The sequence below is a fragment of the Cyphomyrmex costatus genome, unplaced genomic scaffold (genome assembly GCF_001594065.2).
Source record: "Cyphomyrmex costatus isolate MS0001 unplaced genomic scaffold, Ccosl1.0 scaffold205, whole genome shotgun sequence".
Classification (NCBI taxonomy): Eukaryota; Metazoa; Arthropoda; class Insecta; order Hymenoptera; family Formicidae; genus Cyphomyrmex; species Cyphomyrmex costatus.
This window is the reverse complement of record NW_017276095.1, coordinates 376670-396697: the sequence shown is the minus strand read 5'-3', so window position 1 is coordinate 396697 and position 20028 is coordinate 376670. Positions and strand designations below refer to the sequence as shown.

Below are 20028 nucleotides of genomic sequence, written 5' to 3'. Positions count from 1 at the left end.
AATTTTGCAATTATTATTATTTCCATTATGATGTTGTTCATGATTGTTTATAATAAATCGAATAAAATTATTCTAACATATAGAAAAACATTAATAAAAATTCACGGAATTTTGTTTCTATGTTGTTTGCTGTTTCATCCTCGTATATATACTTGTGTTTTGTTATTAATTTAGAATAATATGTTATTAGATTGAAGATCGTAAAAAATAAAAACTTTAATAATTGTTATAATACGATAAAATAAAATAAACACCTTGAGAAATAAATACATATAGAAAAATTACAGAAAAATTATGTTATTTAATCTTTTTCTTCCGCTTCTTGATGATCAATGTTTTATCAATTGTATGAAGTCACTCTTATTTTTAATTATTTATTTAGTTATTAATAATTTACTGTTAAATTAGAACAGATTATTCATTAACTATTGATTCATCAAGAAAAAGTTTCATGACAATTTTAACAATTATTCGAGAATATGCGCAAATTAATTAGTAAAGATTTGTATTAATTATTATGGATGTATTTGTTGCAGAAAAGTGCCACCCATTGTTGAGCAAATGTCCATTATGCAATAAAAAGATTAAAAACCAGCGGGTTCTATATCAACACATGAAGAGATGCAAAGAGAGTTGCCGAATACCACCCGAATTCATGTGTGGATATTGTCCTTACCAAACAGGATTGAAGAGCAAACTTCTTAATCATATTAATTGTCACACTGTTCCTCTAGCTTTGCAGTTTTATCGCTTAAAATTCCTATTCTCGTCTTCTGATTCTGATTAATATCAATTAAATTTGTACATTACTCGATGTTCAATCTTAATTATTATGACAATTCGTATTTTTCAAAGTCAAAACTATTTGATGGCGATGTTCACGAAATATATAAAATAGTTGACGGAACTATTTATATAGTTTGACGGAATTATTCAATATCTGAAAAATACAACAACTTGTATTTTTCAGTCCTTAATCAATATTTGAAATTAATAATGAATATTATGAACTTTTCTTTTAAAAGCCTTCAAACAATTCTGTTGTATAAAACATTCGAATTATTTTGAAAAATGTTATTTAAAACCATAAATTTTTGACGTCTCTGAAAAATTTAGAATGTTTCAAATGTCTAGAAAATCTTGAAGAACGTTTAAATATTCAAAAAATATTAAAAATTCTGAAAAGTAAAATTATTATCTAATTATCTATATCTTAGTGAGATCATGAGATAATGTAAAAATAATCTAATAATTTTTTATAAAAATAAAAATATATTATATAACTTTTACATAATATATATATAAAATATATATGTAATGTAATTAATATAAATATAATATATTTTCTATTATATCAAAATCAGTATATTTTTCAAAACATTCAAGATATTCAAGTGACTTTTGATTTATTCAAGATTTTCAAATATTTTTCAATAATTTTTTGGTTCTGAATAATATTTAAAGCGACTCTAGATTTCTGTCATATATTCAGAATGACTCGATATGTCATTTTCAGATCCGTCATTCTTCTTTATTTGAGACAATGATTATAAATGTGATTTAAATACCAAAGTCGACTTATTCGCGTTTATTAATTATTAAGATATTTATACATTGCTCTAAATACATCGTTCTTCTGCAAGACTTTATGTTAATCTTTTTTTATTTTCCTTCACTGTACATACAAGCTATCTGACGAAACTAACTGTGATTGTGAATGTAATTGAGAAATAATGTTCATGGAAAATTCGCGACTTTTTTTTGTGAACTTAGCATGAAATATCTTTATCCAAATACGCTTGTGAAAGTACAGATATGGTGGCCTTTTTGTTTAACGCGACACATCTCCTTTGGGACAGTCTAAGCTACAAGAGATAAACGAGTAAACCCAGCTAGATTTTAGACATCGTCGATGAGTCTTCTCTTCTCTATCCGCACGTTATGCACGAACTCGCGAGGAAGAGTCGCAGCCGTGTCCATGAACAGTACTCTCTAACCGGGTATTCCTGTGTTCTTTTATTTTCCAGATGCGCGCTCGGTGGGTTATCTGAATTGCCAGAGGGTGACGTATCCCTGCAGGAATTGCGGTAAAATCTACAACTACTACTCCAGCCTGGCTAGGCATCTGAAGCACGAGTGCGGCGTGGAGCCCAAATTCCACTGCCCTTTGTGCCCTTACAGGACGAAACACAAGTCAAGCCTGAACACTCATTTGAACGGCAGGCATATGAAATTATTAAGCGAGTTTTATACTTTGCCAAATGGCAATAAAACGTCTTCAACGGATGCTGGGAATTGAATCGGATCTGCGTTCGAAAATGCATGATATATTGTATATTAGATGTACAGGCAATGTTCTGTACTAGATAATTCAGAATTTATGCTATTTATGTATTGATTAATATCTGCTTTATAATTACAATACTAATTACAGTATTAAAGCCATATAATGTCATGCAATACATATTCAGAATTTGTATTTAATTTATATAAATACAAAATTTGTATGAATATATTTATACAAGTTACATAAGTTTATCATATAACTATGATATATATATATATATATATTTATATTATATTTATATGATATACCTATATACCATATATGCTTATATAAATTTATTAATTTAATTTATTAATGAATTTATGTAAATTTGCTGTTTATATTAAAAAAATTAGTTAAAAATGTTTTTAACTAGTTTTAATTAGTTAAAAATTAGTTAAAAAATATTTTTAATGCATTATTAGAGATATTAATCTAATGATTGTACATATTATATTAAAACAAATTGATAATTTTAAATTCAAAGAATTTGTTATTATTCTTTAATGTAAATATCTTTTTAATTATGTGCAATGATTCTGAATTATCTCGTATTCAAGAGGTTTGAACTTTGATCCGCTAGTGTTATATATTTCTTCCCATTATTAAATCTAAATCATATATTTCCTACGCTTCTGTTTTTAGTTTTATTCTGTTCTTCCTTCTGCAAGTAAAGAATACTCCGACAGAATATCGCTAACGAGCGTTTATTTTTTAATGATGCAATAGTCTATATTTTTATAAGCAGTCACCGTTTATGCGTCATCATCAGCGAGATAGTTCAATATATATGTAAAGGTATAATAAAAACGTACAATCCTCTCCCAGAATTTTATCGCGACTATTCTGTAGTTTTTGAAGGAAAGAGATCGCAATACCTGTACTGTATTTTATAATATTATTATTATTATTATATCTCTCTTGATCTACATAGCATGTAATCATATTAGATGCTATAATTATGAAGCCTGACATTTAGTAATAAAATTAGCAGCATATTTATTGTCAAAGGCAGATTTCTTATTTTTACATTATTTTTTCTTTTATACATATCTATTATTTTGCAATTTAATTTTTTAATTTTTATTTTCAATTTTTTTTTATTAATTTGGACTAACACAAAAGTAATAATTTGTGGTAAGAATTATAATAACTTAGGCGTATTTAACGTTATGCCTGAAACTTCTAAACTATACATTTTATTTTTTAGAAATTTACAGATTTTTAAAAGTTTTTTAAGTAGATTTCGAGTTTTCTTAATTATAAAATATATAAACTTAAATGCTTACACTGAAAAAATGTACTAAATTTTACTAAATATTTATTTGAATATACTGACTAAATATTTAGTAAATACATATAAACAATATTTATACTTGATACAAAAACTACTAATTTTATTTAATTATTATTTTTTATCGTATAAATATTGATTTACTGTAAGTAAATATTTAGTTAGTACTATTGGAAAAAATATAATATGTATTAAGATTTAGTAAATTTTTTCTCGGTGTATCCCTTCTTTTTCTAACACATTTAAATTTTTGAAATAAAAGATTTAGTTTTTTAATATATACAAAAATATATTTAAGATACAAATGTGTCATGTCGCTTTTTTAAGTGATTTGAAAAATCTACATTATTGGTTCGAAAGTACGAAATATCGTAGATTTTACAATGCCAAAGTTTTATAAATGTTAACGCGAAGCATCGAGTCAATACACGTAATTAATTTTTATATTAAAGAAGCTTATTTAATTATTTAATTCTCATTAAACGATAATATTCTTTCTAATATAATTAAGTTTATTTTCAACGAAACTGAACGTAATGATTAGATTTCGAGTTATCGGTAAATATCCGATAAATGGCAAAAAATACAAATAAACTTATTAACATTCACGCACGATTGACAATAAGAAAGACATAGACTATGCACGCTTATGTGGGTAATAATACGCTTTGCAATACGTTTATTATAAAACATAAATATGACAACTATATACATATATATGTATATATATATGTACGTGTGCGTGCGTGCGTGCGCGCGTGAACGGTGTGCGAAACGCGAAGTATTATTACATACCTATTTATATATATACTTCAATAAAAATTATGATAAACCTCTTTCTTTTCTATGACAGCCCTATCAATTACATTTGACTTGAGGTTTTATTTATGTTACGATGTATTATATATAGCTTTCTTAAATGAAATAATTACTTACATTCGATCTATTTTACAAATTTTTAAGATTTTTTCAGCAATCGTTGTTATTGTATAATAAGTACGACTGTGAAAATAAAGGGTGAAGATATTTCACCTATAATTGTAAGAGTGATAGCAAAATTTTTTTTTTTCGACGATAACTTAGTGACTAATAGAGCTATTTGTTGAAAATAATAAATGTTAAGACTATAAAACGTTTTAATCAAATGTAGTTGCACAAAAAATTTATCGAAATATTATTAATCGATTTCTTTTTTTTAGGATTATTTGAATATATTTTATTAAACAGAAAAATATCTTAACAATAATAATTGTTTAGATTATTTTATGTATTAAAGTAAATATTTAATTTGTTTTTTGTTTAATTAGTAATTATTTTTGATTGCATAGCTATCTCTGAGGAGATTAATTAATATAAAACGTAAAGGCACACACCATATTGTGTCACCAGTGTATAAATTTTATATTCATCTAATATCGTAATTTTTTTATTAAACCTATGTCATCTTAGCAATAAGTATTAGTAAAAGATTAAAATTTTTTTCTTATGTTTTTTCTCAAATCTGTATTAAATAAGTCTTTATGCATTGGATCGATGTTGCTGTCGGAAGAACATCTGTGCGGATTCTTGATCACACATAACGAGTTTACGATTTATATACATATGTATATATATATTATATATATATATACACATTTACGTGTAGCAAAATGTCATAAATGAATTCCCGTCTAACAATCTCACAAACATTTTCAGAATGGCACTACAACACTATGGCAGACATCGATCCTTTGGCGTTGTCTTCGCAGCGAATCAAGTCGATTTATCGATCAAACGAAGGCCAAATAGTGATGCAAGTTCAACAGCCAAAGAATTTCTCATGTCCTCGTTGTGGGCGATGCTACAAGGTGAAGAGATCACTACGTCGACATATCGTGGTCGAGTGCGGTAAGGCGCCGAAGCACAAGTGCCCTTATTGCAAGCATCAAAGCAAGTACAAGGCCAGCATAACGAAGCACATCACACATGTACATCCGAATTTGCCATTCCCGTTTTCTAACGATTAATCGTTTGTTGAACTTTATTTATTCTTTTGTTTTACTATTGAGATTAGAATTATGGATAATTGAATTATATTTTGATATTTATCAAAATCAATTTTATGTTTGAACCTTTTGTTTTATGAGTGGGTAAAAATCGATTTTTTGCACCGTGATATTAAAATGTTTTTTTTTGTCTTAAGATAGTAAATTAATTTTTATATTAATATACGGGTTCTGTATTTAGTACAAATTTGTTCCATTATTCAAATTATATTTATGAAATCGTTAGCATATAAAACGAAAAACATAATTAATTAATTACATTTGTAATATTGTCGCATCTTATCATTAATTAATTACATGGGAAATGTCTCCATGTAGAGTGTCAGTTGCACAGAAGATCTTGTGCAATTGTAAATAAAATTGACATTTCATTATTAGCTAATAACGCGTCAAAGTGAGTCAGAATGAACGTTCGAATGATCGATTATTGTTCATTAACAGTGGCTTGTAAAATATTCTCTTTATCTTCGTAATACACATTGAAAGAAATATTGATGCATATTATTACTTCCTCGCTAATACCGTTCTCAATTCCTAGAGAAATTAGATTCTAGTACGAACTCAATCGACGCTCAACTCTTCACAGTGTATTTAGGAAGACGACGGTGAGAAAATTTACGAATAATTGTTCAATATGTAGATAGTATGGAAAATACAAAGCGTGAGTATACATATAGAAAAAGTTTTGAGGAATTTATTTAAGGATGTTCTTTTTTGTAATAAAATGCACATGAGAGGATGTGTAATCGTATTTGCATGCTTGTGACATTATTATACTTTTCAGATACTTGGTGAATCCCTTCTCGTATAGCTCTGTATATTTTTCTTACGCTGTTGTATTTTGATTACGTTAAAACTTTACGATCCAGTTTACTAGAAAACGACGACCCATCCTGTTTCTAATTATTTTTTTGCTGTATCTGATATCAAGCAGGACTTGAGTTGACTTTGTCAACAAAGGAATTTATATTTGATTTAAGATATGTTTATATTTAGTTTAAGATACACGCACGCACATCGGTATTACATAGAAATACTTTCCATGAAACTACGAGGATGACGAAGACCAATGCTACTTCCAGTATTAATAAAGTGCTCTTCATGTTTTCAGGTTATATGAAGATGAACTATTACGTGGTTCAAAGAGCTATGGGAAAGGATCGACGACGATGTCGTGGCCAAGGTCGCTTCGCCTGTGACAACTGCGATCGCCGGTATCATCAGATGAAAAACCTGAGGAGGCACGTGACGAACGAGTGCGGCAAACAGCCAACGCATCAGTGCTCCTATTGTCCGTATAAAGCAACTTACAAGTCATATCTTCAAGTACACATGATGAAACACGCCAAACATGGCTTTATACCTCGCATGTCCATTTCTAAGCATCAGGATTCATGAAAACTCTCTTGACGTATGCCTGTTAAGTAACGTCGACTTTTTATTTGCTCGAGTGTCGAAAACTTACCAAGATTTCGAGGATTGTGTAGAACGAAGGGTCAGTACGAGAATAAACAAGAATTTTCTCGTGCGACTTCTGAAAAATTTCTTATATATGCCGACAGTCTGAAGAAATTTCAACTATTACCTAAAACGTATATAATATATCGTAAAGTTTCGGTCTGTGTATATTTTTTTTTATTGATTTGTTTGACTCGTGATACATTCCATATTTATATTGTCATACTAACGTAGAAATCTGTCTAACAAAGATCATCTTTGCGGAATTTAATAAAGTCTACACATTTAATTCTAAAACTAATATCTCTAAAATTCCTTGTCAATCAAATCCCATTGTTTTCCTTATTCTTTTTGTTTGTTAATTACTTCCTGCAGCATAGACTCTAAATCATTAAGTCTTTGAGAATACAAGATGATAATTAGCGTTCGAATAACAATAATAAAGAGGTAAGTAGGGTTTAAGAAAAGAGGTCAGATACCTATCTTAATTGTTAGATATATGTGGATAATTCACACTGTATAGATTTCATAAGACAAAATAACATTTGTGTTTGTCTTTTGATGTTCACGCTAAATATTTAGTGGACGGCAGAGACGGAATGTCACGATGAGAACGGAGAACATTACTTTTACTATCCGAGCGCTCCCGGAAGAAGTTGATATCGTCACGAAGCATCACATTTCGCATTGGAAAAACAATGCGTGCTAATCGTTGGTAAACTTTTTTCTGTTTCAGTTGATCTGAAATACGTTGCGATATCCAAACACACCTGCATCACCTGCGGCAAAACTTACAAACACAAGCACCATCTGAAGCGGCACCACGATTTCGAGTGTGGGGTTGATCCGAAGTTCAAGTGCGCCTTTTGTCCACACAGAACCAGATACAAGGACAGCTTGATGAAACACATACTGGCGCGCCATCAGCATCTTCTAGAACAGAATTCGCAATATGGTCATCAACAGGTTTTCGAAGCGCATACCGATGTTGAAATGAATTTTCATACACAGGAAACCAATGCGTTCAATGTTTATCCTGATTTTACGCAAAATCTTTAACTTGTTTTATCGTATTAGTGTAATATATTTGATCGCTGCGTGGCTGAACATGGTTACCTTTACAAAAAAATATGATTGGGAATCAATAGTAACTTAAATTCAATTGGGGGAATCAATAGTAACTTTAGATATTCAATCATGACTGTTGATTGAGAAGAATAGTAATTATTAAACCATCAATAGTTATCATTGGTTAATAGTACTATTGACTCTGAATCTTTTTTTTTTCGTAAGGATAGATGATACAAAAAATTCTAAGAATATGTGAAGATTAAAGCTATATAAAAATTAGTTAAATTAAATCTTGGATTTATCTTTCAATTTCATGAACTATTAATAATGTGCTTCGAGATAATGTAACGCTTAAAAATTGCAAATACGACACAATATGTAAAAGTGAAATTTTTATTATTTACACGTACAAAATTAAATTTGTTGTATTTAAAATTGTTTTACTAATCAAGTACATATGTACGTATATTAACATTACAAAATAATAGCAATTATTATTAAAAAAATATGTTAAATTGGTAAATCTTTAGATTAGGGGATCCTCCAATGACCTTGACCTTGACAACATATGTCAAGGTCAAAGTCATTGGGGAGGGGCCATCGACATATAGAATGAACCGCTGATGGTAGTGATAGGGGTAGAAAGACGAGTAGAGTGGAGAGGCAGAAATAATATGATCGTTCTGTCTCTGTTTACTGAAGCCTCATTGGTTGTTGGATTAACAGCGACCAATAGTAATCAGTAGTTATCAGTAAACAGAGAAAGAACGATCATATTATTTCTGCCTCTCACTCTACTCGTCTTTCTACCCCCACCACTACCATCAGCGGTCCATTCTATATGTCGATGGGAGGGACCCTAATCTAAAGATTTACCGTTAAACTTTATTTCTTTTTATTGATTTATATGTCGTATTTTTGTATTTGAAAGGATATAAGATTGATGCCAAATCAAGAATTCCAGTGATTGAGAGTACGAGTGATAGTAGAGCATTATTATCGATACGCAAAATAATAAGAAGTAAATTCCTTCAAATTACTAATGTATTCCATTAAAATAACAAATTTAGAACTAAAGTAAATGTCTCGATCAGGGGACCTCCCTCCAATGACTTTGACCTTGACATATGTTGTCAATTCCTGTTGGATATTCAATGTATTTCATTTTATTTATATATTAATTTTGTTAAATAAGTTGTATCAGGTAATTGTCGTTACTTCTTTCCTTTAATATTTGTAAGTTAGATATAATAGGGATGTGTTAAATGTTGTTTCTTCTTCATTTTTGAAATATTTATCTTTGAATTTAAAGAAAATACAATACAGATTATTTCTGCTAAGATATAAATTTATGAATAATATCCTATCTATCACACATAATATTTGCTTTCTGTTCGAACTTCTCATTTCTTAATTCGTAATTCTAATTAAATTACGTTATAATTTGTTTATTATAATTAATTAATTTATAATAAATTAAATTTATTATAATTAATTAATTTAATTACGTTATACTTTGTAACTTTATTTCAATTAAAATTACGAATTACATTGTAATTTAACTAAATAAAAGACTGCATTTCGCATTACAATATAATTGAATTACATTGTGCATTTACAATTCCTACACGGAAAGAATTATTTCTTAAAATTTACTTTGAAGATATAGTTATAATACGATACAATATATTTCAAAAGTTTTTACCTCAGTAAAATTAATCAAATTTATTTTATACTTTATTGTTTTATTAATAAATGTGAGGGATTTACACATAAAAATTTTTTGAAATATTATATTGTCCCACGATTACCATATTTTCAGGGTAAATTTTAAAAAATAATTCTTTCCGTGTACATTAACTCGATTGTAATTCTGCACAATTCTGCTTTCACTCGGCCTCAATCATGAAATTCTTGGTCTGAATTTGGAAAGTCTATAAAGAAATTGATATTGATGCCAAAGTTCTGTCATCATAAAAGAGCTAATTATATTGTTAGCTACAATTTAAATAATTTTATAGAAGTCTTGTATAATATTGTTATTTTCGATCTCAACAAATTATGTATGTTGATAAAAGATAAAAAAATATAACATTTATGTCAAATAAAATTTCTTTATACATATATATATATATATATATATTATATATAATTATTATTATAAAAATAAATGTAAAATAAATTTATTCCCTGATCTTTTTTATTTTTCGATCAATAATTAATGAAAGTATTAAAAAAATGATGCATATATATATTTCTTATGTATGTTTATACCATTAAGAATTGTAATCACACATCATATATATTTCAGAAATTTTATATATTTTATATAATTTATATCATGCACACCAGTTGCTTTTTCGAGGTATTAACCGAACCAGTCGCTTATGCGAATTTAAGTCTCGAGTCAATATTATTGATATTGAACTTCATCTTTTCTCTTCTTGATTCGCAGGTGAGACGTATAGTCCGGCTAATTGGACGATACCTACTTTACCATCGACATCGCGAATTGCAATGTATACTAGACGTCTCCGTTCGATGTCTTCAAGTCAAGGTATAATTATCGGCGGAAAGGGTCCTCGTAAGTATCTATGCAACGATTGCAGCCGGACGTTTGCATTGAAGGCCTCGCTATTGCGGCATAAAGCGTATGAATGCAACAAGGGTCGTCAATCTCAGGACGAATACGATAAGTCGAGGAAGTCGAAGAAAAAACACGTATGCATTAGGTGTAACCGTGTATATGCGTTTTTCACATCACTGTGGCGACATCAGAAATACGAATGTGGAGTAGAGCCAAAATTTGTCTGTCCTATTTGCAAAGGTCGATTCGCTCAGAAAAGCAATCTGGATCGTCACGTGCGATCGAAACATTAAAACTGCAATTACTTTGACTTGTATTTGATATCATGACTTCAGCGTTGATGATGCGTTATAAATTGAATTTGTGTGATTTTTGGTGACTACATTAATCGTCTTCATGATTAATGTTATTTACAAGGAAAGAACGGTTTTGCTGAAATATGTATAAAAATTTAGTTATATACGAATCTAAAAATGATTTTGTTAGACTATTAAATAATTATATTGAATACTGAAACTGATTAGAAAATCAAAACCGTTTGCAGTATCATGCTTCAAAAATTCTTATAAAATCATTTAAGTTTCCTTATAATTTAAAAACAAATTAGGGAGAATGAAGGGCAATAAGAGTCGGGCGCAGAAGACGTCGCGCAATTAAAAACACCACTAATAAGTGACAAAAATCGTTTGTTCGAATAATGCTCTTTTGTTATAATAATAACGCTCTTACATGGTTCGACTAACTTTTTAGCTCTCTTCAGAGAACAAACTAATTAATATAACTAATATTAGTTAGTTCTCTCTCTCCTATTGCCCTTTATTCTCTCCAATTTGTTTTCAAATTCTTATGTCATTAATTGGTATATATATATATATATATTAATCCAACAAAATTATTTTTAGATCTTTGTTTAAATTTTTTAATATTTCAGCAAAATTATTTTTTCCATATAAATATCTTTTTTTTACATTATTTTCCCTTATCCCAAACTTTAAAGTGAAGACCTAGTTTGTAAGAGATTAGACAGAGTATCATAATTATTATATTAGCTATATCTAATAAATATTGAGCGATTACTATTAAAAATTACGATTAAAATCTTAAACTAACATTCTGTACATGTAGATAATGGATGAAATTATATATGCTTTGTTAATGATTCTATCAACTTTTATGATATTGTTATATAACATATTATGTATTAATATCATCAAAAAAATTTGTTTAATGTAATCCTTTTTTATATTAAATTATGTTGTATATGTTACTTTCAAATTACTTGTGAGAAACTTGATTTTTAATAGAATTTGCTGTAATTTTATTAGCGTACAAAGAAAGAAATTATGGAACTACTGGTTTCAATATAATTAATTATAATTATAATTAATTATAATTAATTATAATTATAATAATTATGTCCAAATTGATATAATGTATCTGATAATCGCTTAAGTGTATAATATTATAGAATATTAATAATAGACTAAATCAGGTAGTATATAAAATATTATTTGTATATAAAATATATACTACAAAATGTGAGATAAGTATGAAGACATCGTGTATCTGAAAATTAATGTGGTACTGTGTTTTAAACCAAAGAAAAGATTTCATCAATATTACTACAGTTCTTTTGATTGCTAGTTATCTATGTATAGCTATATAGTAATAAAGTAATAAAAATAAATATAAAAATAATCAAATTTAATCCACTATAACAATAAAGAAATAAAATTGTTTATATAATGGATTATCTGTTTTTCATTGTTACACGTGAGGAAAGAGAAATATTTTTTTACTTCGACAATTATGAGTGCGTTGCAGACATCCTTGATTATACTTTTGATATACTGTAACACGTGTTATGATGTGTGTAATATTTGTGCGGTTGAAGGAATGTAATAAAGTGTTCGCGTGTGCGAAAAGTAAACGAACACTGAATTCGTGCATGCAATTGATTTTGTCCCACCGTTCTTCGAGGTGCCTATTCTGTCCAGTTTTATGGGCACAAATCAACTTGAGTTACGTCAATTGTGTCAAGGCGTTTCAAACGTGAAGAAATACTCTAACATTGCTCTTTTTCGTTTGCAGGGCTCGTGTATGGATTTCAGAAGCCGCAAGACACAATAAATACGCCGTCACCACTGTTGCCGCTGACGTGTCCGCAATGCGGGCGAACGTACAAGATGCAGCGCAACCTGAAGACTCACATGAAGTTTGAGTGTGGTGGCCAGAGAAACTTCCTGTGCCACTTGTGCCCATCTAAGTATACGCAGAATATTAGTCTGCGTCGTCACCTTCTACAAAAGCACAATATGTACATACCACCGAAGTTCTCGGTACCTAAGCGTATTTTTAACAGAGTAGATAAAAATAAATAATTTACTCATGCAAAAAAATAGAACTGACGTTTTTGATAGATAAATCGCAATAATAGCTAATTTATCTACAGTTCCTTCGAATGGAATAAATACACTTCGTGAATCCTCGATTTCTCGGTCAGTCATATGCGATAAATAAAAAGATTTTGAACAATATGCAATTTGATACGTAATTATAAAATAGGAAACATATGTATGTGTATATATGTATATATACATATATATGTAACAGCAAGAATAAGAGTAATACGTTGCTTTTAACATTATTATAAATCGTTATTATAAAAAAAGTAACGGTAATATAGTGTTGAAAGTGACGCGTTAATATCCCTGTATAATAGTTCCAAGTTGAGAAACATTTCTGGAAATGATTGTTTTTGTATAAATTGTCTAAATGTTTCTTATAATCAATCATATTTTATTTCATTTTATCGTATCTTTTTTATCTTATTTTATTTTAATTTATTGTATTACTGCTTGAACTTATATGTAAATATTTATTATCGTGATTTATAATTTGTATGTGCAAAGACGCGGATTTTGAAGACCAAAGAATGATAAAATGCTCAATCAGTAGACGTTTACATATTACAAAATGTTGAACTTGTAATATGTAATATATTCCAGTTTAATGATACACGAATCGCCGAAATTAAATAAATAATTAATGCGATTCTTGAAGACTAAAATGGAGTGTATAATAAGACTTCGATTAATTGTTGGAAAAATTTGTTTCATGAAATGCAACATATATATCTTATTTATAATAAATTTTTAATAGACGATTGTATACGATTTATCCCTTATTCTCTTCCTAGCTTGAAGAAAAAAAAAATTGGCATCACAGGTTCGCAGTCGGAAAATACGTATTATTGGTGTTAACTTGAGAAACTTGCACTTACCGCGCTTGATACACTAACCGATTATTCCTCTTTTACAGAGTTGCTGTCAGTTGCGACACGAAACCTCGTGGACGAAACCTCCAGGAACAATCTAATCTTCAACTGTCATCAATGCGGCAGAACGTATCAATTGAGACACAATCTAGTGAAACATCTGAGATTCGAATGTGGCGGGCAGAAACATTTTAGATGTTCGCTTTGTCCTTCTAGATATACCCAAAACGGCAAATTACGACAACACATGCTGAATTCTCACAATATTTTTGTACCCCCATTACATTTTCGAAAGAAAATTTTACTTTCGGAAATTATGTTTGGGTCAAACAATTAGCCGTCTTGATTTAACAATAAACGGGCATGTTGCAAAATACAAATAATTTGCGAACCCTTACTTTCCTTTATCCTCGAATAAAAAAATATTATTGTAGCTATGATAATTAGAAGTTAATAAAATACGACAAACTAAATTTTTTTTATGAGTCTCGACGCATGGTGTGAAACAGTAACATAATAGTTGTACAAAATTATTGATATAATTGATGTAGCCGATTAATGGCGCTATATTAGCAAGCTTTATTTTCGTGTAACAGATTTTGATGCATCAGCAGCATGATTATTCTTTTTAATAATCTTTTGATTTTCTAGGTTATTACATTCTGTATTTGTACTTTGTATTTTATTTCGAAATTTTTGTAATTTATTATTCTGTATTTGTATTTTAAAATAAAGAATCCTAATCTCAATTTTGACAAATAAAAATCGTTTGAATATATAGATTTGAAGAATAATACACATATAACTGTAAAAAGTTTATCAGTCATTGTTTTGCGAAAAGTTCAAAATATTCTGTGTATTTCAGTTTAAGTATGGGATCTCAGATTTCTTTTTACATGCAAATTTTTGTTAAATCGCTTATTTTATATTTAAATTATACATTCTAAAAAGATATATATGGTATTATTATACGTGATGAAATAAAAGTAGTATGATTACCTTTTTGAAAGAATTTATGCTTAATTTTTTCATAAATAGAAACAGAAGTATAATTTACATTAAAACATGCATTTGTTTTGCATTTGAATACATAAATTATGACTTTTTTTTTATGGAAAAATTAAATTAAATTATTTCAAAAAATTTATTTTGCTATTTATTATGTTATGTTTTTCCAAATATAATCCAAAGTTAGAAATTATGATCCACATCCTTAGAATAAAATGTAACAATTGTATTAGTGTATATGTTAATGGTAAATCGCGCGAGATATATTTCTTCAAGACAAAGTAACTGTATTTGAGGCTAATACGATTTACCAGATTGTTCGACGGTCAACCACTGGGCTCCAAGTCACGTAAAACAAGGAGAAGATTAGTGTGCGATTTTCGTTTTACGATTCTATGTACTAATTAGCATATGAACGTTATTTTTTCAGGTTTTTACGAGAGCTTCCATCCCTCTGAAAATCCCGCAGTCTATGGCCAAAAAGCTCATGTTGCACCGACGAAGATCGCCAGAGTTAGAACGAATGTGAGGAATCTTGGCAACGATGAAGATCAGGCTCTCCAGTGTTCCGCTTGCGGGAAGAAATACTCGTTAAAGCACAACTTAGCAAGACACGTGCGTTTTGAGTGCGGCGGTCAACGAAGATTTTCCTGCCATTTGTGTCCGAACAAGTACACGCAGAATGTCAGTCTGCGTAGACATCTGACGCATCATCACAACGTTGTGATGCCCATAAAGAAGAGATACAACAATCCGAGGAAGATGTACAATCAAATCATCTATCAATAAAAACGACGAGTAAGACAGTTTCGTTGGAAGACGACGTCGAATATTGTAAATTCGAGAATTGGAAGAACTTGTGCCAAAGATTCGAGAATCGTCGAATGAAGATAGACTGGATTTCAAACTCCATGAAGTTTGCGCGTGAAAAACAACGTGAAGAACGTTTTGTATAAGCCTTTCGGTCATTACTAGTCTCTAGTTTTGCATAGTTACCAAAAAGTTAATAATAATTTCAATCTTTATATAAGTTGCTCTAATAAACGTTATATTGAAATTATGTGTTGTCATACCTTTAAGCTTGATAAGAGCGGATTTATAACATATAATATTAGTATGTTTTTTTTTTCTACTACATTACATTACCTTTTTAGAATTCGTTTCGTTGTTTGTATACATTATAGAATATGAATTTTTGAGAAGAATTTTATCTGTGACAAAAATGCTTGCGCGAAGTACAAATTAATAATAACCGGTATTTCGTGGCTTGTTTACGTAGTAAGAATGAAAGTGTATAAAATCATTTCAAGCGATTTGTCATGATAAAATATTCTCGCTTTTTGCATGCTGATGTTATCAGACGGCGTAAAAAAAGGCTATGACGAGAAATCAATTGATATCGTGTTTAAGTTTGTCTTTGTCGATGTCTTAAGATGTTTTTATGAGAACACACAATGTTGTCATTGATCTCCCGCGTTCGCGTCAATCTAGAACTTCATTTTGCCAAAATTCGATCGCTCATCAATGTACCACATGCGTATAGACGCATTCTCAGAGTAACATTTTCTTTCGTTTAGCAGGTTTCTCGAAGTCCCGCCCCTTCGTCTGTCGAAAATGTGGACGCTGCTACACAATGCGCTGCAATCTGCGCAGACATACGAATTGGGAGTGCAGTGGGAAACGCTATTTCCCATGCTTCTACTGCAGCAAACGTTTCACCCAAAAAACGAGCCTTGATCGGCACTTGAGGGGAGTCCATAAAATCGTCAACGGGATAGAATCTAATCTTATGTAGACTATTTACCATTGTACTCCATCATGGATCGTGTGTGGCTCCTAAGAAATTAGTGAGATACGTGAGCGATCTCTTTTCAGTTTATAATAATTCTTCGTTTAGTCCCTCCTTTCCCTTTCCCAATGGATGTCAATAATTGAAGGTAGATTGTGCGGCTAGTCGTCACTTTAAATATGCAATTGAGTTATTCCGTCGATTGTCGATCGATCGGATGATTTTATGAGCCGCGAATTTTCGTTGACCACGCCAAACTCCTTTTCATGTCTCTTCTCGAGAAGTCGAAACGTGATCTAGCGGGTTAACGCGGATCAGGTCTCGATCGTTAAGACTCGCGTCTAACGATCTCGGTCAGCAAGGTGAACTCACGACTAACACGACTGTCATCTTCGTCTTCTTCCAGGTGTAGTCTGGACAACCATTGAGCCGGGACCGCCCCGGAAGTCGCGACACGCGAGTTACCTGAAGGATGAGGATCTCACCCTCAAGTGTCCCCAGTGTGGCCGGGGTTACAAAGTCAAACCCAGTCTTTCGAAGCATTTGAAGTACGAGTGCGGCGGTCGCAGGAACTTTTCCTGTGACCTTTGCGGACGCAGTTTTACGCAGAACGTCAGTCTGCGCCGTCATCTGATGCAGAGCCACAACTTTTATCAACCGCCGAGGACGCAGTGTGTCCGGAAGATCGTCAAGTGAAGATTTTGCCGTCTTGTTATCGAAGATCCATTCTTGGAACGCGCGGTTGTCTCATCGTCTCGGAAGTGGAAGTCCTACGACGACATTTCTGTGAAGAATAATTCAAGTGGACACGCTTGTTTAATAACTGTACGATCTCGCGTGACTTACCGTGAAAATTGTCATTTTCGCGGAAGGTCATGGGAGGTCATACAGTCATTAACCAATGATAGATTATCACCGAAGATTCTAGTCTAGCGCTCCTTAGAAGATTAAGTAAAACTTGTAAACCCGTGTACACATCAGATCACTCAACAATCCTAATACAAATCCGAAGATTATCATACGAAGAACATTATTACAATAGTATACCTTATACATGATCTACGCGATCCGATTCTTACAAACCGGATTGCACAGCATTAATAAAGTTTTAGATGATAACACTTCGTGCCTAGATCCACAAATATATATTATTTATAGTAGTAAATGTAACAATAAATCAGTCTCAATGAGACGCTGTGGTCGTTTGTTGCCTCCACATTTCTCTATGATCTTCGCTCGATGCGGATGCACGCTGTCTTCCATTGAAGATTAATTTTTTAAACGAAACTTCACAATCTCTTTTGTAATAATGATTTTTTATAATGTTTATTATCGATAATTTTTGTAACTCTTGTAAATAGTTTGTTGAAACTTGCGCAGTATTTTTTATGCATTTAAAGTCTTTATTATTATTATGGCGCACACGCTATTCCTAATTTTCTTCTCGGCGCCGTCTTATGCCGGGAACTTCGTATCGCTACTACATGTACGTATGTATTCAACAATTATTACTGGAATATACGTATACCATTCCTTCTATTCTCTCCCGCTGTTTTTCATGACATTCGTAATTATCCATGAATGAAGTTGCGAAGTCGCGTGTTTTTTTAGTCTCGTTAAAAGAACTTTATTATTTAATTTCTTTCAAGCATTCTTAGATAATGCGATCGAACTTTTTTAAAAACCGTTTATTTACACATTCTAATACACATATGTATTTCCCTTTTGTCACTCTTTTGAATTTTTAATTTCCTTTTATTATCGATTTGATCAATTTTTTACCACTCGGGACTCAATATACTTAAATTTATTTATCGCAACAAACTAACAGCTGCTTCTTTAATCACCATCGATATTAATCGTCGAAATCCGCGATTTTCTGAATCTTTTGAACCTTCCATATTTATCCCACTATCCGTCTTCAAATATTTCCTTTCAAGGCGTAATAAAGCTTTTATTTTCTTTTTTTCTGCCTAAATCCGATTCCACCACGATCTTCCTTAACATCACCATTTTGTTTTTCAGAAGTGAAATCGGATTTTCTGAAGCCGCTGATATCATCCATGGCTGCGATTGATATCTCCGCTAACAGTTCAGTTCAGTTCAACACTGGTCTTTCGATGTCACCTGCGTCTGTACCTGTCGATCTTTCGATCGATCAGGTGAGATATCGAACTGTCGCACCTGTTGTGTCTGAAATGCAAAACTGCAACTGGATGTCGCAAACTCACAAAACATACAAGTGCCCCAATTGCGAAAGGCTTCTGTCTCATCGGTATACCCTGAAACGCCATCTTATAACTGTCTGCGGTAAAAATCGCAACACTACCGGCAAATATGAGTGTAAACGTTGCAACAAAAGGTACGAATGCAAGGGGAGCCTATCTCGTCATCGTAAATTTGAATGTCGTGTGACCCCCCAGTTTTGGTGCATTGTTTGTAAGAAAAGATTTACTCAACGAAGCAGCCTGAACAGGCATCTGAAGACAAAGCACTCCGAAGAAGTTATCAACAATACCGTTCTTGATGAGTTCAAAGTCGTCCAACAACAGAACAACTTTAGAAAAAGCAACAATATTTCTAAGCTCGGTCGCATGAAAAGCAAGTTGTAATATCGCGAGAACGTCGAAAATAATGCTACATTTATTCTTGTCAAAAACTCCTCAAACCGATTAGAAGAAGAACATGAGACAATCAGTTGTTAAATAAATAATCAGAGGCAAAATGATCGTGTTAGTAGTTGCTGTTGGTTTTTTTTATAAAGAATAAATCTCGGGAAAAATAAAAATGATAGATCAATTATTGTTTAGAAAATGTATTGTACGAACTGGATCGAGAAAAAGGCGTTACTTTAAAATTGCTTAAAAAAGCAAAAGTTCCTTGAGAAAAAAGAACAAAATGAGCTTTAAAATCGTAGGAATTGAATTTTTTTACTGTTTGGGAAGAAAGTGATTTCTCCGGACAGTTTTAGAATACGAAAAGGTTCCTCATGAAGAAAGATTTATTGTAATAAGCGTCCTATGTCGTTACTAATCGGAGGGTTTTCTCTTCGAATTATAGCGTTTGGTTAATCTTTAGAACAGGTTAGTTTTTAAGAAAAATCGATAAGATTTGCTTTCAAATTGTTAAGAATATCTTTTTGTTTAGAACAAGAGTTCAGACATAATTTTAAA

At 30.9% G+C, this 20028-nt stretch overlaps 3 protein-coding genes across 3 annotated transcripts in view; all 3 read left to right on the top strand.

Moving 5' to 3' along the window:
• LOC108773324 (zinc finger and BTB domain-containing protein 17) overlaps positions 1-16825 on the top strand; it is a 142172-nt gene extending 125347 nt beyond the window's left edge. Inside the window, exons 7-10 of the mRNA XM_018539085.1 lie at positions 10650-11051; positions 12873-13130; positions 15497-15830; positions 16647-16825. Of these exons, the coding sequence (XP_018394587.1) occupies positions 10650-11051; positions 12873-13130; positions 15497-15830; positions 16647-16803 (1151 nt within the window). The 3' untranslated portion in view covers positions 16804-16825. The remainder of the gene's footprint in view (positions 1-10649; positions 11052-12872; positions 13131-15496; positions 15831-16646) is intronic.
• Positions 6722-8285, top strand: LOC108773332 (zinc finger X-chromosomal protein-like). Its single transcript, XM_018539093.1, has 2 exons — positions 6722-6956; positions 7860-8285. The coding sequence occupies exons 1-2, from the start codon at positions 6722-6724 to the stop codon at positions 8180-8182; spliced, it is 558 nt and encodes a 185-aa protein (XP_018394595.1). The 3' UTR covers positions 8183-8285.
• Positions 16826-17239: 414 nt separating the features above from the next.
• Positions 17240-19626, top strand: LOC108773307 (zinc finger protein 37; the record flags this gene model as incomplete). The annotated part of the gene is made up of 3 exons (XM_018539067.1): positions 17240-17528; positions 17577-17657; positions 18881-19626. Coding segments are annotated over 3 exons (957 nt in total), but the record flags the coding sequence as incomplete, so codon positions are not given.
• Between the last annotated feature and the right edge of the window lie 402 nt (positions 19627-20028).